The sequence below is a fragment of the Drosophila suzukii genome, chromosome 3 (assembly GCF_043229965.1).
Source record: "Drosophila suzukii chromosome 3, CBGP_Dsuzu_IsoJpt1.0, whole genome shotgun sequence".
Taxonomy (NCBI): Eukaryota; Metazoa; Arthropoda; class Insecta; order Diptera; family Drosophilidae; genus Drosophila; species Drosophila suzukii.
This window is the reverse complement of record NC_092082.1, coordinates 5,450,145-5,477,733: the sequence shown is the minus strand read 5'-3', so window position 1 is coordinate 5,477,733 and position 27,589 is coordinate 5,450,145. Positions and strand designations below refer to the sequence as shown.

Below are 27,589 nucleotides of genomic sequence, written 5' to 3'. Positions count from 1 at the left end.
GTTTAGTAATTACAATTAGTTTGGTTAAATTTAAAATACGTTTTTTATTAAAAATATTAAATCACTCAAGATTGGGCTGTTTTTAAAATGTATGTGTATGTATTTAAAATTACAACCCTAATTTTGGAACAATTTCTTTTTCTGTGGGACCTCATTTCTGAGAGTTTATATTAAGTTGTTGAACATCGAAATAATTTTAACAAATCTAAAAATATTATAAATAAAGTTGGAATTTGATTGATGGAATTATTAAACATGATTTAAAAGTATTTTTATTAGCTGTAGTGGAAACATGTATTAAATAAGAGTGTTCATGAAAAGAAACCCTCTGCCTTTTTAGAAGAACCTATCTACTTTGCCCGATAATATACATATATATATATATAGGGCTTTAAAAGAAATACTGTTATTTTCAGTGACCTGACTTGACCTAACTTGTTATAGCAATTTTATAGTTTCTGGAAACAAACAAATATTCGTTCAAAAGTTCCGTATTTTTAATTGAAGTTGTGTACTTGACTGTGTTTCCGGCTGGTTTTTGCTAAGAGTTCGTTATAGTTAGAACTCAAGAAATGAGTTCAATTTAATTCACAAGTTATGAATTAAAATTCATACTTCTTTTATATATAAATTTATGATTTTTAACTAAAAACTGCCTTATAAATATACTAAACAACTTATGTTCAAATTGCTTCGTCATGCACTGTGCCTTATCTACCCACATTTAAGACTAAATATGACGTAAATGATGTGCTCAATCGGTGAACTTCCCTCCCATGAATATATGGAAATCGTCAGCATGAACTTGGCCTTAGATGTTGTGTTAGCAAGTTGTTTTTATGCGGATGCACTGGACCAGCTGGTTCGGCGACATTAGTACGGTTTCAGTTTCGCTTTCTGCTGGAGCTTCAGTTTCAGCTGGTCGCTGGGCTATTGGAGTGCAGCCGCTGCTTTAGTTTCCAGTTTGACCGGAACAAATGCAAATAAATTCGCGATACTATTGTCCAAGCATTAATATATTTTTGGCAAACTCTCTCAATGTCATATCTCACCTTTGACTTTTGCATTTCGCAAATCGCGAATCGTATAAAATACTACGCCCAAATGCAGTGGAGCATCAGACAGTCCCCAACTATCTAACAAACACCACCCAGCTCCAACATGAAGTTCCTCATCGTCTTCGTCGCCCTCTTCGCCCTGGCCGTGGCCCGCCCCAACGATGTCCAGACCGTGAGGCAGGACTCTGATGTGCAGCCCGACAAGTGGAGCTCCGTCCTGGAGACCAGCGATGGCACCAGCGTCAACCTCGATGGTGTCCTTAAGGACATTGGCACTGAGCACGAGGCCGCCGTTGTCCACGGATCCTACTCCTGGGTGGATGAGAAGACCGGCGAGAAGTTCACCGTCACCTACGTGGCCGATGAGAACGGATTCCAGCCCCAGGGCGCCCATCTGCCCGTGGCCCCCCTTGCCTAAATTATTTAAAAGACCAAAATAAAATTTCTGTTAATTGCAATTATCTCAACGTGGTTGTTAGTCAGTCCTGGGAAGAGATATCATATGTTTGTATAATTGTCAAATACTGTTACAGTCAAATTTTTGTTCTGACATATCAGGAATAATCAGGGGTGTTACAGAAATTATCACAGAATCTATAGAGTTTTGGAGTAAATTTTGTCTGATCTTAGAAACATTTTTTTCATTTTTTTTAAGTCGTCTACTTCATTTTAAACCAATGTCTGTGTCACCGAGCTTTACTTTTCGGAACAAAATTAGCTTGGAAGAGATTTAGGTGACAACCCTAGTTGTAATAAAACTAAAGAGATACCCAGTACTCAGAGAAATACAATTAGCAAGGCGACTTTTTCGAAGATTTCAGGATGCCACCAAGTGGCGATTACATTATTTGGTCCTAACTTCTTAGTGATGGAACCCATTTGAACAATTTTGATAAACAAAACAATATCCCGGAATCTTTAAAAACGTGGGATACAGACAGATTTTAGGGTTATGGGCGTTATAGTGGTCGTGGCAACATTTTTTGTTAGGTCTATAGATACATATTGACCAATATATTTCTGTTATAGTTTTATTTCTAGCATTAAAACCGTAGGCGCCACAGTCTTCCTAGGTACTCTCTCTAGAGTGTGCTTGATTAACCCCAAACTCTATCTTTTGTAGTTTCCGCGTTCATAGGGGCGGAAGGATCGGCTAGATCGACTCGGCTAGTGATCCTGATCACAGCATAATTCTATTCTGCATACATTCCTACAAGTTACTCTACGAGTAGCGGGTATTAAGACGGGATCAAGCCTTGTTAGTTATTTGTTGAATAATGAGAGGAAACTATATCTTTTTATAAACAATTTATTTAAAATAACTAAACTTAAGCCTCGGGGGCAACGGGCAGATGGGCACCCTGGGGCTGGAATCCGTTCTCATCAGCGACGTAGTTGACAGTGTAGGTGACACCATCATCGCCCAAGAAGGAGAAAGATCCACGGACGGCGATGGCCTCATTCTCGGTACCGGCGTTTATCAGATGACCCGACTCCTCCTTCTTAGATCCGTCGCTGGTCTCCACACTGTAGGAGAACGGGAGTTTAATCCTGCTTTCATTCTGGCACTTTGATGACCCTTAAGAACTTACGCATAGTTGAAGCCGTCGGCACCAACATCGGACACATGCTTCAGGACGGAAACCTCCTGAGTAGGAGCGGCCAGAGCCACGGCGAAGAGGGCGACCAGGACGATGGCGAATTTCATGTTGAAGGCGTTGTAGATCGTTGAAGACTCAAAGATAACTATACTGCTTAAAGGCCGTTCCCCGCGTATTTATAGTCCAACAGATTTAGGCCTATGTCCACACGTGTTAAATCTGCCAAAACTAGTTTAAGATTCGGCAAAGCCTAAATGTAAACGTGAAGTGTTTACTAATTTGAGCTAATAAAAATGGCTATGGAAATATAAATGCCTACAGATTTTGGCTCACATGGAAATTTATCAGTTTAATAGATATAAGTTCAAAATTTTAAGTGGTCCAAAATAAGTGCACGCATGTCCGGTTTGAAAAAGGACCTATTCGAAAGTCTATATCCTATGGCCAGGCGTGGATCCAGTGGCTATGTATTTTTGTGAATGTTATGTTTTTGTATTTATTGAAAATATTTATTATGAAATTTTTAATTCAACATGCAGATACTTATTTTAACTTTTTCAATTGTTTCTTAGTGACCATGAAATTTAATAAATGTTGATGCTAGTCAAGATTATATACTATTTTATACTATACAAGTCTGCAAATAAATACTACAGCTTCGAAAGCCGCAGTCAGCTATTATTTAATTTATTGTAGGCCATTCCCAACATTTTGAAGTTTATGCCTATCAAATTTGTGTGTATATATTCAACTATTATATTTTTAATTAACACCGACCATCAGATCGAGCCAGCAAAATCGAGCTGAAGATTTAGTTTCATGTGCTAATTACATTAGTTCCTGTCTCAGCCTTCGCTGTTGCAATCCTATAAAAGCCACCTGAGATGTGCAATCTGACAGTTATCCCGACCCCCTCTAAGTAACTACTAACCAAGATGAAGTCCATCCTCGTTTTCGCCTGCCTTTCGATTGCCCTGTGCCTGGCTGCTCCTGCCCCGGATGCAGAGATCGTCAACCAGGAATCGGATGTGAATGCCGATAGTTATAGCTTCAAGTTCGAGACGAGCGACGGTACCAAGCAGGAGCAGCATGGCTCTCTCAAGAACCTGGGTCCCGAGGAGGATGCCCTGCAGGTGGCCGGATCCTACAGCTACACGGGGGACGACGGAAAGACTTACACTATCACCTATGTGGCCGATGAGAACGGATTCCAGCCACAGGGAGAGCACATTCCTCGCTCATAAATATGGCTAGCCGTAGGTTGTTTAAAAAAAACAAGCATTTCATCAAAAACTTTAGACCTATAACATGAAAATGAAAATAATACTCTATAATACGTTCTTAGGAATAATAACTGCGTATAAAATAAACATTGACTTGAGGAACTATAAAATATGTGTTAAAAATATATGACCATTACTTAATGCAATGCTCCAGAATTTGTAATGTATTATAAAATAAACTTACCAATTGCTTTAATATGAATGTGAGGTTTTTCGATCTTGAATCTTTAATTTTAAGATAATCACAATTTTTTTGTTCTTTTTCTTTTGCTTCTTGATTTCAAGAATTTTGTATTAATTCTTAGAATACTCATTTTATTCTCCTTGAAATGCACTTGAGTATCGGGTAGAACTTTCGTAGATGAACCTGAAAGGAAGGGTTCCAGGAGGGGATCGCTTAAAGAACTCAAAGAAAACAGATTTTTTTCGAGAATCGAAAGTTCGGCTTTAATGCGAGTAACAAGGAATAAAGAAAACAATGCACGACACTGACTTGACTGACTGATCGACTTACTAACTGACTGACCGACTGGCTGCCACGGGACAAGGGGCAGCTCCTCCGGACAGGACCTCAGCACCTCACTCTATGGCCGGGTTGGTTGGTATCTAGGGGTATTCTTTTGGGATGGTGATATCTACAGGATAGCCCCCCGGTAGGGAGTATCTACTTGGGCAGGTGGGCGCCCTCTGGCTGGAAACCATTCTCGTCGGCCACAAAGTTAATGGTGTAGGTCTGGCCATCGGGAGCCACCCAACTGACGGATCCCCGGATGGATATCGATTCGTTTTCGGTGCCCGCGTTGTTGACCGTGCCCTCCTCCGAGCGGGTGGTGCCGTCGCTCAATTTATAGCTGAACTTGTAGCCGCCGAGGCCGATGTTCTCCGATTCGTACTCCAGGACCTCCACATCGTTTTGGGGCCGGGCACTGGCCAGCGCCAGGAGCAGGGCCATCGAGCCAACGACTAGCATCTGCAAGATGCGAAAGATTAAGTATCCTTTGTGGTATCCTGGCATTGGGTGCCTTGCTCGCTCCTCCAAGTTGACCTACCAATTTCATCATGTTGAATGGTTCTCGGACTGCAGATTCCCCTATGCGGCTGGACAAACTGGCGGTTGTCTAATGGTGGCGTTGCATCGGCGTCCACTGCATTTTATACTGCACTCGCAGCCGCATTTGCAAACGTCATAAATTTGCACAATTGTGGAAGAAGCCAAGCAGCTCGGCGGCTCTGGCGGTCGCCGGCTAAATGTTTTTCTCTATTTCCATTTTATTTTGTTTTTGTGCTGCTTTTCAATTGCTAGCGTTGCACCAAAGTCGCCAAAGTCGCTGCGACAAGTAACATTTAAAGCGGCTTTGTGCAGCGGCGAACTCATCCGAAAGGTATTATTGCTCTTCACCCACACTCGAAAAAGCATTCTTCCAAATCTTAGGACGAGTACGTCAGATTAATTCTCAAGCATTATATTTCAAGCCGGTAATAAAGATATTTCATAGAAATAGGTAGTGGTAATAGTAAAGTAACTAACTAATGCACAATATCTTTGTAAAACATAAGTGTTAAGTAATTTATTAAAAGTTCATGAGTCAGAAACAATATTTGTAAGACCTAAACTTAAATTTAAAAATTTTAAAAATATTTTCTATGCTTTATGATAAGTAAGGACTCAAAAATAATAATCTAGAAATACAGGAGCTTGGTAAAAAGTTTCTTATATGACATAAAATATGCCTATATGAAAATAATATGTTGTTAGACGCTCAAAAGCACTTTATAACAAATTTGGACTATAAGATCCAATAAAAATCCAATAAAATATACGAATTTTCAAACCAGAACAAAGCTCTCATATTAAGTACCCAAGCAATTAGATCTAATAGCCACATAAAGCAACATTTTCTTTAAGTGCTGACTGGCAGCTTTAGAAAACTCGAAAAAGTTCATGAATCAAGCAGATGCATTGGGGAAAAGGTTGCGGGCTGATTGGGCAGCTCCGGGTAAATACCGGGCCAAGAACTATGGGAAACGATAACCAGAACAGCTCGGCACCCAGCTGGAAATCGAACCGAAATCGACGAAGACTTGGTAGCCACAGGAGAGTCTAAGTTCAAGTGCTGTCGACGCCAATTGGCAGGGCAGCAAGTTCAAGCCGCGGACACGAAGAACACGAGCGGAGCCATGTGTGATGGCCAAAGTGCACGATGGATGTTACTTTAGATGGAGATGAAGTGGAGATGGAACCGCAGGTTGACTTTTGGCATATGCAACGGCCTTTACAGCGCTCGATTGATGTGCCTGCCCGGTAACAAGCGCCAAAAGCAGTTGGAAATATATAAAAAATACATCGAATAACCTACAACTACGGCTCGCATGCAATTTAAATCTCTGACTTTTGTTGTTTTTCTGTATATACATATATATTTTTTTTTAGTTTTTTAGTCGCCGTTTCTGTTTGCCAATTTATGCCACCTTCGTTGACCGCTAGCAGGCCGATGAAGAAGCCCCAGCAGCGGATCTTTCGAGCCGGTCAGTCGGGTTTTAACTTTGGTCATCGGTCGGCCTCTGGTTGACCACGGTTCTGCCCCAGCCTCCCACGCCTCCTGCGCTCGATTTGTGCCAACAACTTTATTTCTGTCCCATCGACAGGGTGTTGTGCACTGATACTGGCATTTCCTCAAATGTCGCTTAAAAGCGCAGCTTCTTGCCCCATTCTTTGGCAGCTGCAATTTGACATTTTGACATTTTTCCCTCGATTACTTACCATCGAATGATCTTAGCTAAGCCAATCGTGTTTGATTTGCAACATCTCGTAGGATAATTATTATTTTTAACGTCTATTATCAGCAAATCTATAATTGAATTAAAGCCGAAATGGAAAAAAAAACTTTTTAGAGCCTTAAAATAAAAGTTTTAAGGAATTTTTATTATCGAAGAATTACATAAGAGATATTATAGTGTGAAAAATATGAATTGACCACAAATGTCAAGCCAGACACTGCTGATTAGACAGCAAATGGAAAAAAGTGTAAATGTGTAAAACAAACAAGTAATACAAGTCCATTAAATATTAACTATAAATATAAATGTGCAAGCGGGATCTTTAACCTTTAATAAACCCAAGACTTAATTTATCCACTATGTACTTCCCAAAACAATCCAACCTAAAGACATAATTAATTGGGCTTGTCCGCCTACAAAGTGAACTTGGGGCCCTTGAAAATGGATCTGATTCCAATCGATTCGTGACTGCATGCATAATGTTTATTATTTGGGTCTCTTTCCGCGGCTTTTCGAGGGCATCTGCAGCGAGCTGCATTTATCATGCTGGATTTGCATAATTAATCGGGCTTTGATCGATGGCTAATCGGTATGATTGCCTCTCTGAGAACGGGGGCGTTGTCATTCGATGGAGGGAATTTGACAAGTTTTTGGGCCCGAATTCTTCCTTATACACAGTCATTTACATAACTGTTCTAATCAAATCTAAGCAATCGACAGGTTTTTCAGCTTCAGACTGTCGCTTTCAATACACAGAGATGAGATGCCTGTTGCCAGACAGAAATCGCCGCAGATACAATAGACATTTATGTAGATGCGTCTTCACATTTACGTCTTCAAGGTCAGCGCCAGATGCTGCTGCTGTCCATCTGTCTGTCTTTTTGTCTATCTGTCTGTCTGCCGCCCATTCAGCTGCCGTTTTGGCCCGGCTTTCGTTCGTTGCCAACTCGCACGCACCTCACTCCAAAGTTGGCCAGACCGGCTTGAACGAACTCGGGTTTTTGGGACTCGGCTTTGTGGCTTAGTGGGTAGGTAGGAATCGAACTCGGTTTCGGGTTTTTTTTTCTTTTCTTCTTTTTCATTTTTTTGTTTTTTGGCCGCATCAACTGGGTCTGCAAAATTAGCACTTGAGCGTTAATGGCAATGTTTTAATTGCAGGGCTCCTCAGCTCCTCCTGCTGGCCATCACTTCTTTAAATATGTAAATGTCACATTTGTGTTGTTTTTTCATTTCTTTTTTAACACTTTAACCGCTTGTTTCGTAATATTTGCATTCGGCTAAAAAAACAACACACACAAACAGAAACGGTTTTAAAAATACTTCTGCTGACACCTGACATTAAGAATCGTGCGTATAATTTAATTTTATAGCAGGCTTCGACCATATTTGTTAGCTTTTTTGGTGGCCTGAATGCAACGCATCTTGAGTCTCCGAAAAAAACGCTGACGCCAAGATTGATTGCCGTGAATAAACATTAATATTTATTTTTGTTTGTCTCCCCAAGTTTTTGAGAGAACCAGAATAATTCCTAATAACTACCAAATTAAATTTTCAAAGATTTTTATAGAAAGTTTAAAAACTAGTTAAAATTTTTTTATTTTATATTCATTTTTAATAAAGTCATTTACATTAGTAGAAGCACATGTTTTCAAATTTGGGGCTAACATTTCCTAAGCCCAAACTAGTTTTTCGTTATGAACTTTTTCATTCAGCACAACAAATGACTTAAGCAAAAAACTTAGTTTTGGTTCACTATAAATACTATGTTACATACTTTTAGGCATTACATTTTGCTTAGTTTTTAGGCAAAAATATCAGTTTTCCCTTAGAAAATATGTAAAACTGTAAAGCTCTCAAATTAAGAAACAACGCGCAAGCTTTTAGGTTGAATATTAAAAGACTTAGGCAAAAAACTTGAGTCACTATTTGGTTAGTACTCACATACTTTTGGAAACAACGTTATAGAGGTTAACTATTTACTATTTGCGTAAATAATAAAATAAATGCACTTCACTGAACTATTGAACCCTTTTTGTCAAACACTGCTCTCACGGACTCAGTTATCAAAAAAATAATCAATCTACTGACTTTGGTTGGTATGTGAATACACTGATTTATTTTGAATAATTTATTGGGTACGCATAAAAATCAAAAGTGTGCCAAACTTTAAGCAACAATACATTATCATGCGTAAAAGCAATAATAAATTTAGCCTTATATGACAAAGATGACACTTTTATCAACATTTTAAATTGACTAGAATTTGCGTAGAATTTTTAAGATCGTAAGATGCTGAGAAGTTTAGTGCCCACGCCTCATTTCCACTTATAAAAAGCTGTGAAGTGTCTCTTTATCCACTCGGCACATGTGCTTACCATTTTCTTAATCACCATGATTTTATGAAATTTGCTTGCATATTGTGAACACGATTTCCCTTGCACAACAAACCAGTTTTCAGAGTGAATCGGTTATTTTGGATCGAATGTTTTTATTGCTTGCAAATTTAACATCTCAACTTATAAACTAACCTAAAACAGTTGGCAAACTGTTGTAATAAATTCGTGATGGATTGTTATAAAAATAATCTTTGAGTTGTTTTAGCCGGCCAGAGAAGCCAGGGATTTTCCGGACAACTTGCGGATCTTCAGACCCTGTTGGCGAGAGGGACGGTGGTTCTTGGCCAGGCTGTTGGCATTCTCAAGATCCTGAGCTGCTGAAGAACCGCTCAGCACTTTGCCAATCTCATCCCGGAAAGTTCCATCGGGCAGGGTGTAGCTGAAGGTAGAAAATATTGCAATGAGTATCTTATGACACAGAAAAACTATAGAACGAAATTGTTATCAATATGATATTTACGCTCTAAAGAAGAAAATATATGATATGATATAACTTGTTGACCTAATATTTTTTTATGCCTCAACAAGTACATTTATTCAATATTTTTCTCTATTTCTAATGAAATGACCATGACTATTCCAAATGAAAAATATTTCAATATCTTAAGATTTGTACAACTCAACTTCCGTCATGTTTTCATATGTTCCCAATTTCGTGAGGGATTAAATGATTGAGAATATTTCAGACTACTGTTTAATAATCTATAAATATAAATTCTATATCTCTTTAATCAAATGTTTAACTCTCGGTTTTTAAGTAAAATGGAAAGTAAACATACTTGAACTCGTATCCGTCGCGGGTTGGTGTATAGCTGAACTGGTCGAGGGCGACATCTCCCAGCTTGATGTCGATCACAGTGCCAGGTGGGAAGGAGGCGTAGTTCAAGTTGGCTCCAAACAGTACACAGGCCACCAGGAGGATCAGGGCCTGCACCAGCTTGCTGTTGATTCTGAGCCCTTGGCGAACCTCCTTCTTTCCATGACTAATGCTGCCCGCCAACGGAGAAAGACTCATTTTTGATCGAAAGTTGGTGGCCCGTGGAAAATTACGAGTCTGGAAGACACACAACTGGCAACCAAGGCGGCTGGGAGCTAAATGAAGCGACTTCTTCGAGGCCACTGGCATAAGACACCTATGTGGATCCATAATGAGTTGTTGGTCCAAAACAAAGCGGGCACCACAAAATGCTGAGTAAGCTACATGCAAAGAGGCGGGTTGCCCAATTCCATTGATGGTGAATCGAGATTTGCATAACGAAAGCAAGAGACTTCCACGGCTCGAGGCACAATTTGGTGGCAACTCTCGGATATGTGCATTACATTTAAAACGCCATCAAATTGGAAAATAATCGGCCAAACCCATGGAAGAAAGTCTGAACAGGGCTAGCAGTGACTAATGAATGCCCTAACTTTTTAGAAATATAAAGAAAAGAACTATACAAAATTAAAGAAATTATTATTTATAAATCGTCCCTTTTTTGTGGTTCTAATCTTTTGGAATTAAACTTGTAAAAATCTTTTTTAGCTAAATAATAATAGAATGCTACTTTTTTAATAACTCGAAATAATAATAAATAATAAAATGTCTTTTTAAAATTAAACAGTTTCTTTTTTATGCAATACATTTATGATCTATATCAAACTCTTCAAAATAGTCAAAGCAGCCCAAACGACTTTTACGGAAACCGAATCCCATTATAATGCTGGTGATGTTGCAATCTGTCTATCTCGAAATGATTGAAGATTAACGAGCAGGCCCTAACTCATTTAAGCTTTTCTTAGCCAAGTCGGGCACCGCCGAAAAGAAGAGCTTTCGAGCCACGCTTAATACACTGATAAATTATGCGGAATTTAATTATCTATCACAATACAAAGAAATACATTTTGTTTAACTCTTATCCGATTTGATTTTGTGGGCCGTCACATATGGCTGGAAACCGTTTTTGTTGGCTTTATAGAGGACCTGGTACTCATATCCGTCAGCCGAAATGAAGCTATAGCCCCCTTTATATTCCACAGGCTTTTGGGTTGTCGGTTCCTTGGGGTCCTTATCCGTTTCCGGTCTAACAGTGTATGTTATAGCCTCATTCCTGTGCTGACCATTTTCTGTGTTAAACCTTTACGAGGGGAATATATTTTAATATACATATTTCGGGAGATGAACTTTAGTAACCTTACCCGAAATGAAGTTCCTCCTCTCGTTCGCCTTTCTCCAAAGCCGCTGATGAGACCAAAGCAAACATCGCTGCCATTAACAAAATGTGGCAAAACTGGACGAAAAGTAACATTATATGAGACATTAAGTTTAGTGATCTATAGATTTCTACACACCAATTTCATTGCGAATTTATGGTTTTACAAGTATTTGAACTAAAATTGTGATGAATTTGTGATCAGAACTATACGTTCTTGTCTGTTCCGTTGACCGTTTTCAACTGAAGATGTTCTGCCAGATGAGCCAAGCAGCTAAAATAATTCAAAGAGATCGGAATAATGAAAACAAATATCTGCGCAGCCAGCTATTTAACAGTAAGTCGTAGCCCGAATAGGGTTACGTCATTGTTTATGGCCAAACTTTTGTTCTAAACACGCAAAGAATCGCAAAAAGAAAGGTGATTAATAAAGACTTTATATAAGTAAATGACTATCAAATGCTCTTTCAGAGATTATAAAACTACTATTAATAATAAAACTAATTTTTTCGAACTATATTTATAGATATTACGTATGTATACATTTTTTTAATACTCATATACGAAAAATTAATTTTAAGTAAAGGTTATACATTTCGAAGAAAAAGTAATGTTCCACATATCTATGTATTTTGAGTTCGTTTAATTTTACTGTTCATTCCAAGGCATCAAAACAAAACAATGGTGATTAAAACACATTGTTTTTTATTTTTGAGACCACTCCTCAATAAATTATTTGAAACGCTCTATTTGTTATTGAGACTTTGCTTCTTCGAAAGAGCCTGGTGAGTCAGCTCAAGCAAATCAGTTAGCGACCACATTATTATTTTAATATTCGCAATAGAGCCCATTTAATAGCGCCGACAGTTGCACAGATTCCCGCGCGTCATCTCATATGGAGGCTGTCATCGAGGGCCAGTGGCTAATTTATCAACGGACCTCATCTGAAAATGTTTATTTAAGCGATACGAGGAACTTAATCGGGCAACCCTCGCGAAAACAACGCCAAATCGCAATCAGATCGTTCCGCTCAGTCAAAGTTCGCTTTATAAACGCGAATGCGGGCGTGGAATATGTGCCATCGGTGCGTGGCTAACTGGAAACCAAAAGCCGAGCACCAAGGACTAAAAACCAAGGACCGGGGACCGACAATTGTTGGTTTATGCAGCCGGTGCAGCAGCCGGCTATTCCTGGTCCTCCCCGGTGGTTGCTTGGTCGCGAGCCAAATCCAGCAGCCCACAGCTGACGGCCGGAACAGGTTCACAAAATCCACACACCCGAATCCTGAATCCCGAATCCTGCATCCTGGGAGCGCGTCAGCTGTGCGCCAGCACATTACAAGTAGGACAAGCTGCAAACGACATTGCCATTAGCTCGGCCTTTTCCTCGGTCCTTCGAAGGGGAAGGTTCGGTTCTATATTAGCGGCATCCACGACAGGCACAAGCTGAGCTACCAAATGATAAACACACACAACAGCAGCCGCAACCGGAAGCATAGTGAGGTGATATAACAAATTTTTAGATACCTATAATGATTATAAAAAAAAAAAATATTTAAGATAAATCAAAAATCATTTTATTTTAATAGTGAATTACTATTTTTTGGTGTCCAACATTTTCCAGTTGAAATAATTTTCTGTTCCAAAAACTAGACTTAAAAATAAAAAAAAAACAATAAAAAATATTTATTTTAAAATTTATTTAGCACGTATAAATTAAGTTTTATATTTTGTACTTCAACTTACCTTATTATTATCAATCTAAATAAATTATCACTATAAGTTTTACATCATATTTTACATAAAACAAAAACATTTTTTTTAAATATTTTTTTTGTGATTTATAAACCACTTAGAAAATAAGTTTTATAATTTGTATTTCAATCAAGCACATTTTTCTCAAATTAAAATTAAGGATTATAAATCCAATTTTTGTTATGTTACAATATTAAACTTCACACATTTTCTATCAACCCAGCACCACTGTGCACTGGCTGGCAAAAAGTTAATAGACGATTGACTAAAGCCGACATCCCTGTCGTTGTAGTTGGGTGTTGTGCTCGATGCTGAGTCCTGGATCCAGGTCTTAGCACCCCTTGGCAACAGGCAAAGTGCATTAGACAAGGGATCTTGCGGGGTTGGGTTCGGTTTTTATTCTTGGTATGGGCGGGATGGGTTGGCTTGGTCATGCAGGTGTTGCCCGATCCTGTTGAAAATTGCTTTTGAATTAAAAGTTTTTGCTTGTGGCCGGGCGGGTTTTGTTGTTTTTAGCGATTAGCCGAAGGGGTCGGGCCTGAAGATTGCACACTCAATTTATTAGCGCTTTGTCAGTCTTTCAACTAATCGGATGGCTCTGGGGATTTCTGCACTTGCACTTGCAATGGCCCAGTTTGTTGGTTCTGTTTTCGATTTCATTCTGTTTTCCATTCCAATCGAAAAGCGTGGCACGTGACTGCTCCACTGGGGTCGAGGGGTCGCGGTCAGAAGCACCTGTGGCTGGTCATATAAAACGCCATTGAGCCATCGACCACCAGTCACTGTTTGAATTTGAGATGAGGCTGACCACTGTGTTTTCTGTGATTTGTATCGCTTTCGGCAGCGTTTGGGCCCAACCGGCGGGTTATCCGAGTGCCCGTCCTCCTCCGGCCACCTATCTGCCTGCCAAGCCACCAGCTCCACCACCACGTCCTCCTCCACCACCGCCCAGTAGCTACGGTCCCCCCAAGAACGGCAATGGGAAGCCACCACCTCCACCGCCGAAACCCAATAACAGCTACGGACCACCTCCCAAAAATGGCAATGGAAAGCCTCCACCCAGGAATGAGTACTTGCCTCCAGGAAATGGAAATGGAGGTTCCTCGGGAGGCGGAGGAGGTGGAGGAGGAGGAGGTGGAGAGGATATACCCATCATCAAGTTGGAGTCCAAAGTCAACACAGACGGTTCTTATAAGGTGAGAGGCTTGTAAATGCTTAATCAAATTATGTTCGAGATTTTATTAATTAAATTAAAAGTAATACAGTTTCAAGTACATATTAAGTCGAACCCGAGCCAACGATATTTTCATATAAAACTAATCAATTAAAGTTTTGGAAGAAATTCTTAATGCAATATTAATTTAAAAGTTGAGTAACAATCTTCAAAGTATTAAAGAAGTTAAAGTAATCGAATAAATAAAAAATCTTCAAATTAATTTCTTAAGCTAACTTTTATTTAATTTTTTAAAATACGAATATCTTTATTAAATTAGATGAACTTTTTTTAATCCGATTTCAGTACGAATACGAGACCGGAAATGGAATAAAGGCCGAGGAAATGGGCTACCTGAAGAACGCCGGAGTGAAAGGGGCGGAGGCACAGACGGCGGAGGGGTCCTTCTCTTACACCAGTCCCGAGGGTCAGGAGATATCGCTGACCTACATTGCGGATGAGAACGGATTCCAGCCGCAGGGGGATCACCTGCCCACACCGCCACCCATTCCCATCGAGATTCAGGAGGCGTTGGACAAATTGGCCGCCGGCGGAGGATGCCATGGTTGCGATGACAACGAGACGGGTGGCAATGATGATGGCGGTGGAGGTGGCTATGTCTACCGAAGGAAGTAGAGGATTTACTACGAACCGGAAAATATGAATTGCAAAGGATAATTTTCAGGAACTGGATCTCAAATGAATATTTAATAAGTTACTTTCTTTCAATATTATGATTATAATGGTAATAGAGTACACTCTTATAAACAACTTTCTTAATATTATCTAAGATTTCTTAAAAATTACCTTCTATTTTAAATGTTCTTCTGCTACATTTCTTTAAAAAATCATATCTTCTCTCATTAAGCGCTGGCAATTGCTAATTAAAATGCTTTAAAATGATAACCCCTTGGCGGCCTACTTATTCAGGACTAGCAAACACCAAGCCGGAATTGGTCCTGGTCCTGGCCTGGTACACCTTGCTCCTGGCTGGGTTGGTGTGTCCTGTTGGCCACCATTCCAACCCTTGAGCAGGCGCGACGGCTGTGTGACTGGCAACACATGTTTTTCCCCGTTTGCCAATCGCTCGCCCAACTTTATCCTGTTGATCGCTCGACGAAGGGTGTCCAGGGGCGGGGAAAGGAGAAGGGGAGGGGGATGCCGCAGCGATTGTGTCGCAATAATGAAAACATTAGCCTCGTAGCATATTTGTCAGTCGGCAGGAGCGGAGCTGATTTCGATGAGGGTAAAAGAAAGGGGCGGCCTTAAAGTTTCAATCCTCTGAATATTCTTTATTTAATACGATAGAATGTATAATAATCTTCATAAGTTCTCCATAAAGAAACAAATCTTGAATTCAACAATTGTATGGTAATTGAAATTTTATTATATTTTGTTCAGTTCAAAGTATACTTGGGATGGTATAATATGGTAACCATTACTCTATAAATTCATTCATTGTAGAGATACAAATTAAAAATGCACTGTATTAATTCATATTTCTCAATTAACACCATTTCGGGGCCCCGTTACCCTCCTGAAGAAGATTCCGCACTACCGAGCATGCAACCCACCTTCGCGACGAGCGCAGAAATCACGACCCACCCCAAACCGCAAATAGTGAAACGATACACGCCAATATATTATGGCATTAGCATTATAGTGGAAGTGGAAAATTCTGGGGTGGGGAAATCATCAAGGGAGGGAGGGACCATGGGCAGAATGACGTTGACGATGGCGAATGCGATTTGTATATGGTGGCATTACAACAACAACACCGAGAACCACGGGGAAGTAACAACAAACGATCGTTTAATTTCAATTAAAAACATTTTCCTTGTGCGCAGCCCAAAAGCCAAAAAATAAAGGACTCGTCGATGGAAATATAGGAGGTGGGGAGATTTTCGGCAGAGGAATACGCACACTTGCTACAGGCCGCTTAGCTTGGCTTAGTGCTCTGGTGATTGCGAGGACATGATGTTGCACTTGCCGAGCAACCACCAGGACGCACCAGGACCTCGAAAAGGGATGCCAAATGAGCCAGGGGGTTGAGCCGGCAAAGTGCGTAGCTATGTCGAGGCTATAGCCGGTGCCGGACTGGATTCTGGGCTGGGAATTCTTGCACTTGCCGCCAGCCGTGCTATTGTGACACTGCAAGGCCGTGGCAAATCCAAATCCGGAAATAAGGGAGCAGGATGCGGATGTGGCGTGGTATAAAAACGATGGTCGGCTTCCAATTGGAACGCATAATCGAATTCGAAGGCGAACGATGCACACGACAGCTCAACTGGATAGTCTGGAGCAGAAGCGCTCGGCCAGCCTGATCTTCCGGATCGAGCAGCTGCTGCCCAGCACCAGCATCTCGCCCAGCACCATGACCACTTCATCAACGGAAACCACACTCACAGCCACTACGAGTGCAGCCAGTCCAGCAGCTAAGAGGATGAGGATGAGCAATCCCCGACCAGGAGTCTACACCACACAATACACGCCCAAGGATACCTGCTCCATTGCCATTCCCACGTCGGCTCTCCTGGGATCTACGGCCACCCCCACCGACGGAGGACGCTCCCATTGCCAACTGTCCAACGGCGAACTGATCGTATCCGCCTCCCTGCTGCGGCAGATCAAGCTGTCCGAGGATGTATATAGCTTCAATGCCATCTTTGAGCTGCAAGGCGGTCAGGTGCGGGTCCGTTTGGTCAGGGATGTGGCCCGGGAGGACGAGATCGTGGCCTGGTTCGGCGAAGAACTGGTGCTCCTCATGGGCATTCCCTTCCTGACGCCCTTAAATATTCAAGGTAGGCATCAACCGTTTGATTTTTATTTAATATAACTTAAATATAATATTTAATGTTGGTTCCTAAATATTTTAAATTTTTAGTTTCCAACGATCTAATTTTTAAAATAACACACTAAACTCCAATTTTTATTTCCAATAATTGCAGGAAACAGTCGCTACACGTGCCACCTGTGCCACTTGACCTTCGAGACTCCTCACCCACTGAAGATCCACTTGGCTCTGGGTTGCGGACGCAGTGCCATGCACATCCTATGGATGCGACTGCACTACGCTCTGAAGGCAGCCGCCCGAAGTCACACAGCCACCCAGCATTCACCCATTCCGGCCACTTCGTCCACCTCCTCGGCCTCGCCCACCCACTCGCCACCGCCTCAGATGCCACCCCGCTTCTCCGCCTTCCGCCCGATTGCAGGCCTTGCACAGAGTTTGCCCTTGACGACGACAACTACGACTCCGGGAACTCTATCCTATCTGCCCTCCATTTCAATGGCCACCGCCCCGTTATCCACCCATCCCATGAATGCTGCCGCCCAAATCGAGGCCATAGTAAGCAATATGGGTGCCTCCAAGCAGGGTCATCTGTGCATCTATTGCGGCAAGGTGTACTCCCGGAAGTACGGACTGAAGATCCATATACGAACCCACACCGGCTTCAAACCGCTGAAGTGCAAGTTCTGCCTGAGACCATTCGGTGATCCGAGCAATCTCAACAAGCATGTGAGGCTGCATCTCCAGACGCATCCGAGTAGTTCCTCGGGAGGAGCAGAAAGTGGAGCAGGTGGTGCGGGCAGCGATGTGGACATAGAGGGGGAAACGGAATCCGGCTACCAGTGCGACACCTGCCACAAGTCATTCCCTCGACGAAGGGACCTGCAGCGACACATGGAGACGCGGCATGGTGGATCCCATTCCCATTCCCATTCTCAATCCCGATCCAGCAGCACCACCAGCACAACCACAATGACCACAACGGTGACCACATCCTCTTCGAAGTCCAGCTAAGTTCTGGGGGAAATATTCGTAGCACGCTTTTTGGGGAACAGCTGTGATAGAGAAATACAATTTTTAAATATATTTTAAGATAAACAAAAAAACTAAAAAGAAAAACTGAATATATCATAGAAAATAAAAAGATATGCCACCAAACTGAAAAGATTCCACTATAATATAATGCAATAGTAACAACTTTTAAAAGCAAATCTGTTAAAGAAATTAATAGGTTCCTAAGTGAGATTAGAAAACCCGGTTAAGAATCAAATAGTATCGCTTTATTGATAAATTTCAATACGAATTCAAAGTGAATTTCTATCGTATAATGCACAAATCTTATTGTTAGACAATTAATGCTATTACTCGTACAGTTTACGCTCCGCTTTTGGCGGCTTAATCCATATTCGTGTAAACTCGCTTAACTTTAGGGTACATGCAAAACAATCACAAATTGTCTTCAACTTGGGTAAAGCGGGTGTACGTGTGTGTGGGTGTGTCTCTCTCTTAGTGTATTTTTTTAATATTTTTTTTTTGGTTTTTTTCAGTGTATGTTTGTGTGTGTGTGCGTTGAGCAAAACGTTGACGGGCCAAAAACACTCACAAATACAAGATTTTAATTCATAGTTAATCGTACAATTACTTCTATATGCCAGTGTAGAAATGCGACGGTAAAAGGTATACAGTATGTACGTATATGTGTACTTTTAGTATTATAGATCGGAGCATAGAGTTAACTATTCTGTTTGCTTGATTTCTGGAACTACATTTAGTCGGTTGGCCGGGGGGCTAACACTTAGTTGAGTTTTGAACAAAGGTCTGTCCCTCCTTCTCCCTAAACAAATGTACCGAAAACAATCGATTTACTTTTGGATCTGGATGCGTAGTCCTCAAAACTCAAAACCTCCCACTCTCCATCTCCCTCCCACTCTCCATTACTATCTCTCTCTGTCAGTTTAAGGCACTTACTCAAGAAATCGCGATTCCAGAGTGTCCCTTTGGGGTTAGTAATTCGCTTTTAAGTATTCCCTCGGAGTTTCGACCAAAACAATGTGGCAAGCAAAGCGGCGAGTATGTGTGGGTGTCTTTCTGTACGTGTATTTATTTGTGGGTGTGCAATAGGGTGGACCAGTTTGAATAAAAAACTAACTTCCATTCGTGCAAGTTCAAAACAAATTAATGTTTACCAATAAAACTGTAACATCAGTAAACAATTTAGCCAAATTAAGTTTAATGTCACCTTTTGAATAGTTTTAAAGCTCTTTGGAGTTTTTTTTATAAATAACTGCCAGTACATTGACTGAATATCATAAAAAAAGTGTAAAAATTTATTTGTACATTTTTTTGGTTACACAAAGTCTTAATAATTTGGATTTGTTTTTGGTTAATGTTTATTAAACTGGAAAATCTGAAATTTAGCTGGCGCTAACGCTTTCACAAAAATTACTCAATCTCACAAAGGTCCTCGATGCAACACTGCGTATGAGTGATCCACATTGAAACCTGTAGCGTTAAAAACAAATCTTTTTAATATAAATACGTGCAATTTTCAATGTGTAAACAAAACTAAGGTCCACCCTAGAGTGCAGCTATCACCTTGAGCACTTAACGTATTTATGTATATATTTGCTCTATAGCAAGTATGACAAATATGTCTGTTTCGGATATTTGACGATACGTTTCGCAGTTCTCAAAAGTCTGTACTCGGCTTACATTTACGAAGGTAATATATAGTATAGTTCGTTAATAATTGTGTATATGCATAGACACCAATAGTTGTTAATCGTTAAGAGTAATATGCAAATTCTGTATGTGGCTTTCATTTCGCTTGGTTTAGTTAGGAATATGTATACGCGTATTGTTGTAAATATCTAACATAAATTCATACATGAAGCACACTTGGGTTCGGTTTTTATTAACTATTTGCTAGTGTGGTTAGTAATTCGTTCAAAGTTTCGCATTTAACAAAATATCCATTATGTTAACAATTTGATTTATTTTTTTTTTTTGTTTTTTCTTTAGGTTTTTCTATTTTCAAATATATATTTACTGTACGAAGTTTAATTTATTAATTTCTTATTCTTTGTTGTATTACAGTTGCTTCTTCCTCGTTGTTGTTCCCGCTGGTTCTTCATTAAAGAGTTAGAGAATTAGACCTTCGATTTATTAAATTGAATTCTCCTGTTCATGTGGTTTGCATTTGGAAACCATTGTAGCATTTTCTGGGGGTATTTATTGAATTGGCTTAATTGAAATACTGAATTGCTGAACACACACAGACAAATTAATGTACGCTACGATCCTTAAAAAATAGCATTTTCATCTCCAACATTAATCCCGCTTCAGTTTTGTCTCAAATAATTGCGCCACGAAAATTACAACCTCACTTAACATCTAATGCACGTCACAAAATATTATAGAACTGCATTCCATCGAGATGCGGATTAATATTAATCACTCAATTAATTAATCGGTAATTTAATGTATCTCTGTATATAGGCATGCATGCACTTATGTGTGTATAATTATGTTTCTGTTTCGCATCGAGGTGATCAAAACATTTCTGAAGACTTTCTTGTTCACAATTGTTCTTAGTTCTTGTATGCAAAAAACTTTGGACGTTTGGTATTCTTATTCAAGTTCATATAATTATTATAAGTAGACAAACAAAATGCTTAAAGCTGCCCACAAGACTTTGTCTACATCGTTTTTAGGTATTATAATTACGATTCCGTTTTGGTTTTTATTAGTACTCGTATATATATTAAGCTTGCTGCAGCTGCTTAACATTTAAAAGACACACAGTATGTAGGTGAAATTAACTCTAGGATTACGGATTCTACACTCTCTATGTGGTTTTCTATGGGTGTGAGTGATACTTTTTTTGTTTCGTATTTTCATAGTTTTTAGTAAGGCATATGCACAAGGGAAGGACTCGATCATCGTCGCTTACATATCGTTGGATATTTTGGATACTAATTTAGTTGGTAGAAACGAAAACACATAACTAGAGGGGAAGACAATACTGGGGGCAATTGTATGTACAGTACAAGGTTTACAATTGGCTGCTTGATATGAGTATTTAGATTTTACTTTAGTTTAGTGCTTAGTTTGTGAGAAGCTAGAGAACTAATCCTTGCCATCCTTGACCATCCCTACTAGCTCGAACTTAGAGATACTTTCGCACTGTTACAGACTACACATTAAAACTCCTTCAATTACATTTCATTGCAGTAGTTATTGCTGTTTGGTTGTCGAGGTGTCCTGCTGATTGTGATGCTAAAGAATCGTATAATTAACTGTTTCAGAGTGTCTCGTGTTGGCTGTGTTTTGTATTTCCCAAATGGTTGAGGCCATTAGTTGATGTTTTACAATTTGTTTAAATTAAGTTTGCTTTATCAAATACCCTGCAACTTCATTTAATTATCACAGTTTTTCATCAGAGATAGTTTAAACGTTTCAATATTCTTTAATTTAATATTTCTTCTGTTTTGTTAAATCAATTTTCTCGGTTGTTCGTTTATTTTTTGTGTTGCTACAGTATGCAAATAAAACGCAAAGCGAGTTGAAATTTGTGCATAATTGTGTCCTATAAATAAGCTTTCTAAATTTGTCAGCAAACAAGGATTATTTTGCTTTTGCCTAGGATGTGTGGGGAGGGGGTTCGGTTATTATTTATTTTCCACACATCTATGCCTGATATGCTGCCCGCTTTTTTCTCTCGATAATCTTAGAATATAATCTACTTGTCTAGATTTTGTTTGTTTTTTTTTTCATTTTTTGTTTTTGGTGAGCAAGTCGTCTCGTGTAAAACAAACATCGATTTCACTTTTAAAGTAGTTTCTGTTTTATTATTAATCATAATTAAAACGTAATTATTTGGAAGCAAAAGATGGCATATTTGTTTAACTTCTTGTCAATATTTTTGTTTAGCGTTTTGTTCGTGGTTCTTCGCACGTTTAAAACACAAACATTTTTCAACGATAACTCGAACGGAGCAAATAAAACAATACACAAAAAATATAAATGTAAATTTAAAATGTCTTCTTGGAAAGTCTTCTTTTCAATTTCTCGTTTCGTTTGGTTCTGTTAATCGTATATAGTCATAGGTAGTGGTGTGTAGATCGGGGGTGTAAATCATTTATGTGGTGACAAATGCCGGCTGATGTCCTTTCGCTATGTCTATTATCCTTCTTCTCTTGTGGTCTCTTTCATTGTTTTGTACTTTCGACAAAGAATATTTTTTGGTTAAACCGATTTGTATACAAACAAGGTAATAATGGCAAAAGACACAAGTATATAATATACCTCTCTAATACATCATGCGTACTTTTGTGCTTGCAGCATGTGGGGTATGTGGTGTTGAACATGTTGGTATTTTGGCATTGCTTTTGCTTTCGATTTCAAAATACATACAATAAATACAAGTCTCCAATTTAACAATACAAGTGTAAGTGCGGGGTTGCCCGAATATTACGTCATCACTGATTGGGGATTGCGGGGAATCCCCTGCAAAAGGAGGGATACAAAGGGCCAAAATGCGCTAACGTAATTTAAGAACATCCCTCAAATGTGTGTGTATGTAAATATAATATATATGTCATATGAATAGGTAGGTAATCCTCATCTGATCGAGCTAAAACAAATACAATACGAATATAAACTAAGCATTCTAAGACGTTGCGTGAATTTTGGTACTTTAAGTAATGCTCATAGGTTGCCTAACACATTGAGAGTATTGAAAGTAAAGCGTACTAAAACGACAGACTAATACAAATTACGAACAAAAATTCACTTAATTAGGAAACACGAAGGAAGAGTAATAATAAAAATAATTGGCAATACGAGCGAGGAGCAGAAGGAATCAACAACATACTATTTACTTTTGAACATTTTTTTTGTCGTTTTTTTTGTTTTTTGTTTTTGTTAATTTTCATTTTGGTTTTGGGCGGGCTTCGGCCTTTTGCTAATACACAAATCGTTTGTTGTACTATGCAGCCTGTTTTATATGTACGTATAGTAGTAGTATGTGGTATATATTTATATAAATATGTATGCATGATTATGTATAAGAATGACCAAAGAGCAAATCAAAGGCAATTTTTACAATCTTCGTCGACACATTATATGCTATACAATTGCGGTTGGATGATGTGTGGTGTGGTGAGTGTGCATTTATGTGGTCGTAGTTGCGATTTCTACATTGTTCGTCTTGGCGCCGGCGGCCAACTTCTGCTGCTCCGCTGTGATGTTGGCTTCGTGGCCATCCACGTTGCTGCTGCTGTTGTCGTTGGCATGATTGCTGGAAGGTAAGGCAGTGGTTTTAGTTACAAAAGCTAGGCAAACAACATGGATTGTAATGAACCCTCCCGAAACTTTCGAACTTGACTTGCACTACATATCTTAATTTTCCTTAATTTTACGGAATTAATAATCAACGAATATCTAATATCAGAATAAGCATTTCCAAGTGTAGAATTTAGTTTAAAAGGATTAACTTACAATTCATTAATTTTGCTGGTTGGTCCATTTGAAATGGGTGTAGTCTGCTCGGACTCCGCAGGACGATCCGCTCCCAGGGGCTTGGTCCACATGCCCTCGTCGTCCTCATAGTCTTCCTCGCCGTCCAGCAGCACAGACTGTAGTCGGGTAACAATCGATGCCGTCTCCACGACACTCGACTCTGCCAGCTTGTCGCTGATGGCCTTCTCCACGTTGGCATTATTGTCGTACTCGGCCTGCTGATCGTCGCTGCGCACTATATTATCCTGAACACTCTGGCCTCCAGCGGGCTCAACAGATTCAGCAGGCGCGAGCTCCTCTTGTGGCTCCACTTCGGCTGCAGATGCCGGAGCTGGTGGCGAGTCCTCCTCCTCGTCATCGCCTGGCGGCGCTCTTGTGGGCATGCCCAGATCACTGCCGAAGGTGCTGAAGTGCGCATCGAAGTCGGCAAAGTTGTCTGCATTAAAGTCTGTGCCCCAGTTGGCAGTGCCCGTGTTAACCTGCGCCGACACGCTGGGAATGTCGGAGAACTGGACGTCCATGTCCCAGGGATCCGCCAAGTTGTTCAGCGTGACCGAATTCTTGGTGAACATGCCGTGCCCATGGCCATCGCCACCGCCCGAGTGGTCGCCATGCTCGTCATCGTCATCATCCTCGTCGTCAATGTTTCGACCGAACTGGAACAGATTCTGATCGTTGTCCATGGTGAAGACAATGTCTTGCAACGTGTTGTCCAGATCACTGTATCCCATGTTGCTGTACGAAAGGGTTCCAATGTCCCAGGCATTTGTCTCGCCCATATAGTCTTTGGCGCCCACATTGTACTCGTTCTCCTCGTGCGGATTGCAGTCGGCCAGCAGCTTGGTCTGCTGTTTGACAGCCAGCGAAAACTCGCCAGTTTCCGCATCGATCAGCGATTGCCAGAGCTTAAGCTCGGCTTCGTCACTTAAGCTGGTGGCGATCAGGTCAGCGATATGTTCAGATTCTGATATACAATTCGTAATGTGACGCAGAATTTTGATAAGATGGCCCATGTAACCCAGCCGTCGACCCTTTTCAGCAGATCTAAAAGTAAAAACATCTGTTTATTGACTGACTATTGAAGTTAATTCACCCAACTTACTGCGCCTGCGCATTGTGCTGCCAAAAATCGACCAGTTTGGATACCAAGTGGCAATTTACAATCAACTGCAAATTAGAAAATAATGACTGGTTCTGGTTAGGATCGAACTGAAACTTACGTGTGTTTGCATTTCGGAGGGCGGAGCACTGGGCACGGTCTTGGTCTTATCGAGATCATTGAGCGTTGGCTCCGTTTCCTGCTGATCTGCTGGAGATTCACCATCCACCTCACTATTACCCACGTGGTTTTCCTGGGCTATGGGTTCAACGCCTTCAGAAGGAGTGGCTTCGGCAGCGACTTCCACTTGGTCCGATTTTTCCTCCGGCTCCTGTGCGTCATCTGTGATTGCCTTTTGCTCATCCTGCGCCTGGGCAGCTGCTTCCTGCGCAGCTGCCACTTCAATTTCGATGTCGCCTCCTTCCTCATCCTCCTTGCCACCCTCCGCCCGCTTTGCATCGTTCAGAGCGTTCTTCATCTCCACCTCGGACTCCTCGGTGCCCACTTTCAGGAAGGCATTGATGAGGCAGTCGGCGGTGAAGAAGTCCGTAACCTCCGTGGACGCCGTGTTGTTGTTGGACAGCTCGTTGTAGAAGACCACATGCAGGGCCTTCTCCATTTCGGTGTGCAGGAAGTTGTTCCAGCAGTACTGCTTGAAGAACTCCAGCAACAGGCTGAAGTACTCAGTCGCGCAGATCCTGTAAAGGGGAAGTAAGGATTTCGTAATAAGTTTCATAACACTCTCTTCCTTATGAGTTACTTACGCCTGCTGAATGGTCTCATGCTTGGTCTCCAGCAGGGCGGTGAACACGCGGCATACTTGCAGTCGGGTCTTGCCAAAAGGGGGCGTCAACACGGCGGCCGTAGTTTCCAACGTAGGTTTCTGCAAAACAAGCGATAAACAACTGGTTCTTGGTGAATAAAAATAAGTATACTTACCGCAGGGGGGTTCTTTAGAACGTGGACAAATTCGTTTAGGCGTGGCGCCATCACAGTGATCACAGTCTCCTGCACTTCCTGGTGGAATTCGCGCTCGCGCTTTTGCAACAGCCGCTGGCGATCCGAGTTGGGCTCATCTCTGCAGGAAATAAATGCAATACAATCAGGATTTGCGGGAACAAAACTCCAGCAGCACAACTTACGTGAAGGTAATTGGCTTGATAAGCGTAAGTACAACCGATATTCCTGACAAGATGGCGCTCTCCTCAGCGTTTGGTTCCAGAATCACATTTAACAAGGCTTCAATTGTGTCCGCAGATTCAATCGTCTTCAGGATGGGGTTGGAGCCATCGAAGGCCGGCTCGAACGAATCGTTCTCCTGCTCGGTCTGGCGCATCAGGCGCCCTTGGTTAATAAGATCACAGAAAAAGTCGGCAACATTTGCATGTTTGTCGGTTTCTTGAGGATTACGCAATATTGCAATCAGTCTCTCAACAATTTTATCTTCAGTTAGCCACTGTAAGAAACGGTATCCGATTAGATATTAACTTAAGAATCACAGGATATGAGGACTCACTTCGAAAAGGTTCCGCTTGAGTTGACCACCCTCGATGTCCTTCATCATCTGCATTATTAGATCAGGTATGACCGGTGTGTCAAAGTGTTTACAAATGAAATCCAAAAAGGTCTTCTGCGATTTAATATACTCCAGGAGTTGTAGGCACATGTGTTGATACAAAAACCAATCTTGTTCAGGCTTTTTGGTAAAGAGCATGCTAAACGTTTTGCTAAAAAACGATGATAGCAATGGATTTAACGGTGGTTCCTTTTCCAGATATGAATACAGCAGCTGTAGCGTCTCCGCATCGGTCAGTAGCTTCTCATCCAGGGACGGCAGGCCGCTGCAAGGAATCGGCTATAGAGTTCTGGAAGGGATGGCAAGGGCATCCTAAGGATATTCTTACAGTGTGAGTATCTCACAGGACATGTTGGCATAGCGGAAACGCTGTGACATGGGCACATCTTCAGAAGGCTCGGTCGTGATGAGCTCCACCAGGCGCCGGATGACCTCGGGACGTGTAAAGTAGTTGACCAGGTTCTTCTTTTGCGTCTTGCATTCCTGCAGTATGTCCTCCTCGTCCAAGAACTCCTCCAGCGTTGAGTTCTGCGGGCGGACAAAAAGCGGGTGAGAGTTCTTTCCACTTGGCCAAGGCGGGACCACCTACCTCTTTCTCCAGCAGCGCCTCTATATTCGCGGAGGGCGCATAACCCTTGTCCCAAAACATTTTTCGCACGTACGTCTTGGCGGTGACACTTTCAGGCTGGGGGAATCAAAAAATCTCTTCGCTGGACTCGCGGATCGCTGATGACTGGGCATGCACGGCTCTGCGGGATGGGAATCGAAGATTGGGAGATTTGAGGAAGCGGAATCGCTCGATTAAAACACGGCCGAGACTCAACACTCGACTCGCACAAAGTAATGCGTAAATTTTTGTAATTATGCCAAGCAGGCCCCACATATACACTACGAATGCGGGCCGAAAAATGGGCGTTCGCCGGTCGTTCGGCCTTGCAACGGGTAGGGGGTGGTTGGGGCCACACTTACGAGTTGGTTGGACTGTGTTTTTCTCACTGTTTGTTGCACTTTTAATTGTTTTTCAACCGAAAAAACCACGCTGTAATTTTCTTCTCTGCTTCTTAGAGGTGGACAATGTTCGATTAGACAGTAGAGCTGCAAAAAAATCGATGTTACTATGGATAATATCGATAGTTGGTCCCCGGTGACCGCCATCGATGTTTTTCAGACTATCAAAATGTTGCCATCACTATGCACATTTTAAATTAAATAAAATATGCAAAATTAAAACTAAATTAAATTATGGGTATGGTTTTTTAATTTTTATAATCACACATTTGTAATTTTCATAATTGCACTATTTTTATTAGATAATTTTCGGAAGGA

At 41.0% G+C, this 27,589-nt stretch overlaps 10 protein-coding genes across 10 annotated transcripts in view; 4 read left to right on the top strand and 6 right to left on the bottom strand.

Moving 5' to 3' along the window:
- Cpr65Aw (Cuticular protein 65Aw) overlaps positions 1–27,589 on the bottom strand; it is a 67,230-nt gene that overhangs the window by 8,853 nt on the left and 30,788 nt on the right. The window lies entirely within an intron of this gene.
- Positions 1,110–1,516, top strand: LOC108012513 (larval cuticle protein 65Ab1-like). Its single transcript, XM_017077922.4, has one exon. It carries the CDS (start codon positions 1,162–1,164, stop codon positions 1,474–1,476), a length of 315 nt encoding a protein of 104 aa, XP_016933411.1. The 5' UTR covers positions 1,110–1,161; the 3' UTR covers positions 1,477–1,516.
- Cpr65Ax2 (Cuticular protein 65Ax2) lies at positions 2,352–2,811 on the bottom strand. The gene is made up of 2 exons (XM_065864559.2): positions 2,651–2,811; positions 2,352–2,585 (listed from the first exon to the last, which is right to left on the bottom strand). The coding sequence occupies exons 1-2, from the start codon at positions 2,764–2,766 to the stop codon at positions 2,387–2,389; spliced, it is 315 nt and encodes a 104-aa protein (XP_065720631.1). The 5' UTR covers positions 2,767–2,811; the 3' UTR covers positions 2,352–2,386.
- On the top strand, positions 3,550–3,928 carry Lcp65Aa. The gene has a single exon (XM_017077592.4). The coding sequence runs from the start codon at positions 3,595–3,597 to the stop codon at positions 3,901–3,903; it is 309 nt and encodes a 102-aa protein (XP_016933081.3). The 5' UTR covers positions 3,550–3,594; the 3' UTR covers positions 3,904–3,928.
- Acp65Aa (Adult cuticle protein 65Aa) lies at positions 4,363–5,143 on the bottom strand. The gene is made up of 2 exons (XM_017077811.4): positions 4,992–5,143; positions 4,363–4,912 (listed from the first exon to the last, which is right to left on the bottom strand). The coding sequence occupies exons 1-2, from the start codon at positions 5,001–5,003 to the stop codon at positions 4,607–4,609; spliced, it is 318 nt and encodes a 105-aa protein (XP_016933300.1). The 5' UTR covers positions 5,004–5,143; the 3' UTR covers positions 4,363–4,606.
- On the bottom strand, positions 9,189–10,226 carry LOC108012441 (uncharacterized). The gene is made up of 2 exons (XM_017077809.4): positions 9,896–10,226; positions 9,189–9,495 (listed from the first exon to the last, which is right to left on the bottom strand). Exons 1-2 carry the CDS (start codon positions 10,129–10,131, stop codon positions 9,318–9,320), a joined length of 414 nt encoding a protein of 137 aa, XP_016933298.3. The 5' UTR covers positions 10,132–10,226; the 3' UTR covers positions 9,189–9,317.
- Cpr65Ay (Cuticular protein 65Ay) lies at positions 10,945–11,598 on the bottom strand. Its single transcript, XM_017077810.4, has 3 exons — positions 11,448–11,598; positions 11,295–11,386; positions 10,945–11,233 (listed from the first exon to the last, which is right to left on the bottom strand). The coding sequence occupies exons 1-3, from the start codon at positions 11,454–11,456 to the stop codon at positions 11,005–11,007; spliced, it is 330 nt and encodes a 109-aa protein (XP_016933299.3). The 5' UTR covers positions 11,457–11,598; the 3' UTR covers positions 10,945–11,004.
- On the top strand, positions 13,362–15,098 carry Cpr65Az (Cuticular protein 65Az). The gene is made up of 2 exons (XM_017077807.4): positions 13,362–14,258; positions 14,582–15,098. Exons 1-2 carry the CDS (start codon positions 13,860–13,862, stop codon positions 14,909–14,911), a joined length of 729 nt encoding a protein of 242 aa, XP_016933296.3. The 5' UTR covers positions 13,362–13,859; the 3' UTR covers positions 14,912–15,098.
- Positions 16,543–18,214, top strand: Prdm13 (PR/SET domain 13). The gene is made up of 2 exons (XM_017078249.4): positions 16,543–17,076; positions 17,224–18,214. The coding sequence occupies exons 1-2, from the start codon at positions 16,545–16,547 to the stop codon at positions 18,078–18,080; spliced, it is 1,389 nt and encodes a 462-aa protein (XP_016933738.3). The 5' UTR covers positions 16,543–16,544; the 3' UTR covers positions 18,081–18,214.
- fmt (phosphatase 6 regulatory subunit 1-like protein fmt) lies at positions 18,325–27,358 on the bottom strand. The gene is made up of 11 exons (XM_017078902.4): positions 27,233–27,358; positions 26,853–27,012; positions 26,592–26,791; positions 26,204–26,528; positions 25,830–26,143; positions 25,627–25,765; positions 25,452–25,570; positions 24,809–25,385; positions 24,691–24,755; positions 23,568–24,632; positions 18,325–23,367 (listed from the first exon to the last, which is right to left on the bottom strand). The coding sequence occupies exons 2-11, from the start codon at positions 26,910–26,912 to the stop codon at positions 23,241–23,243; spliced, it is 2,991 nt and encodes a 996-aa protein (XP_016934391.1). The 5' UTR covers positions 26,913–27,012; positions 27,233–27,358; the 3' UTR covers positions 18,325–23,240.

Bases quoted from the DNA above. Each gene is read 5' to 3' on its own strand.
- LOC108012441 (XM_017077809.4), bottom strand. From the start codon at position 10,131: ATGAGTCTTTCTCCGTTGGCGGGCAGCATTAGTCATGGAAAGAAGGAG. The intron at 9,496-9,895 runs GTATGTTTACTT...TTCTACCTTCAG, and splicing joins CGCGACGGATACGAGTTCAA to CTACACCCTGCCCGATGGAA.
- Lcp65Aa (XM_017077592.4), top strand. From the start codon at position 3,595: ATGAAGTCCATCCTCGTTTTCGCCTGCCTTTCGATTGCCCTGTGCCTG.
- LOC108012513 (XM_017077922.4), top strand. From the start codon at position 1,162: ATGAAGTTCCTCATCGTCTTCGTCGCCCTCTTCGCCCTGGCCGTGGCC.
- Cpr65Az (XM_017077807.4), top strand. From the start codon at position 13,860: ATGAGGCTGACCACTGTGTTTTCTGTGATTTGTATCGCTTTCGGCAGC. The intron at 14,259-14,581 runs GTGAGAGGCTTG...ATCCGATTTCAG, and splicing joins ACACAGACGGTTCTTATAAG to TACGAATACGAGACCGGAAA.
- fmt (XM_017078902.4), bottom strand. From the start codon at position 26,912: ATGTTTTGGGACAAGGGTTATGCGCCCTCCGCGAATATAGAGGCGCTG. The intron at 26,144-26,203 runs GTGAGTCCTCAT...CGTTTCTTACAG, and splicing joins TCAAGCGGAACCTTTTCGAA to TGGCTAACTGAAGATAAAAT. The intron at 25,386-25,451 runs GTAAGTAACTCA...TCCCCTTTACAG, and splicing joins CATGAGACCATTCAGCAGGC to GATCTGCGCGACTGAGTACT.
- Cpr65Ay (XM_017077810.4), bottom strand. The intron at 11,234-11,294 runs GTAAGGTTACTA...CCCCTCGTAAAG, and splicing joins GAGGAGGAACTTCATTTCGG to GTTTAACACAGAAAATGGTC.
- Prdm13 (XM_017078249.4), top strand. From the start codon at position 16,545: ATGCACACGACAGCTCAACTGGATAGTCTGGAGCAGAAGCGCTCGGCC. The intron at 17,077-17,223 runs GTAGGCATCAAC...CAATAATTGCAG, and splicing joins GACGCCCTTAAATATTCAAG to GAAACAGTCGCTACACGTGC.
- Cpr65Ax2 (XM_065864559.2), bottom strand. From the start codon at position 2,766: ATGAAATTCGCCATCGTCCTGGTCGCCCTCTTCGCCGTGGCTCTGGCC. The intron at 2,586-2,650 runs GTAAGTTCTTAA...GTTCTCCTACAG, and splicing joins GCCGACGGCTTCAACTATGC to TGTGGAGACCAGCGACGGAT.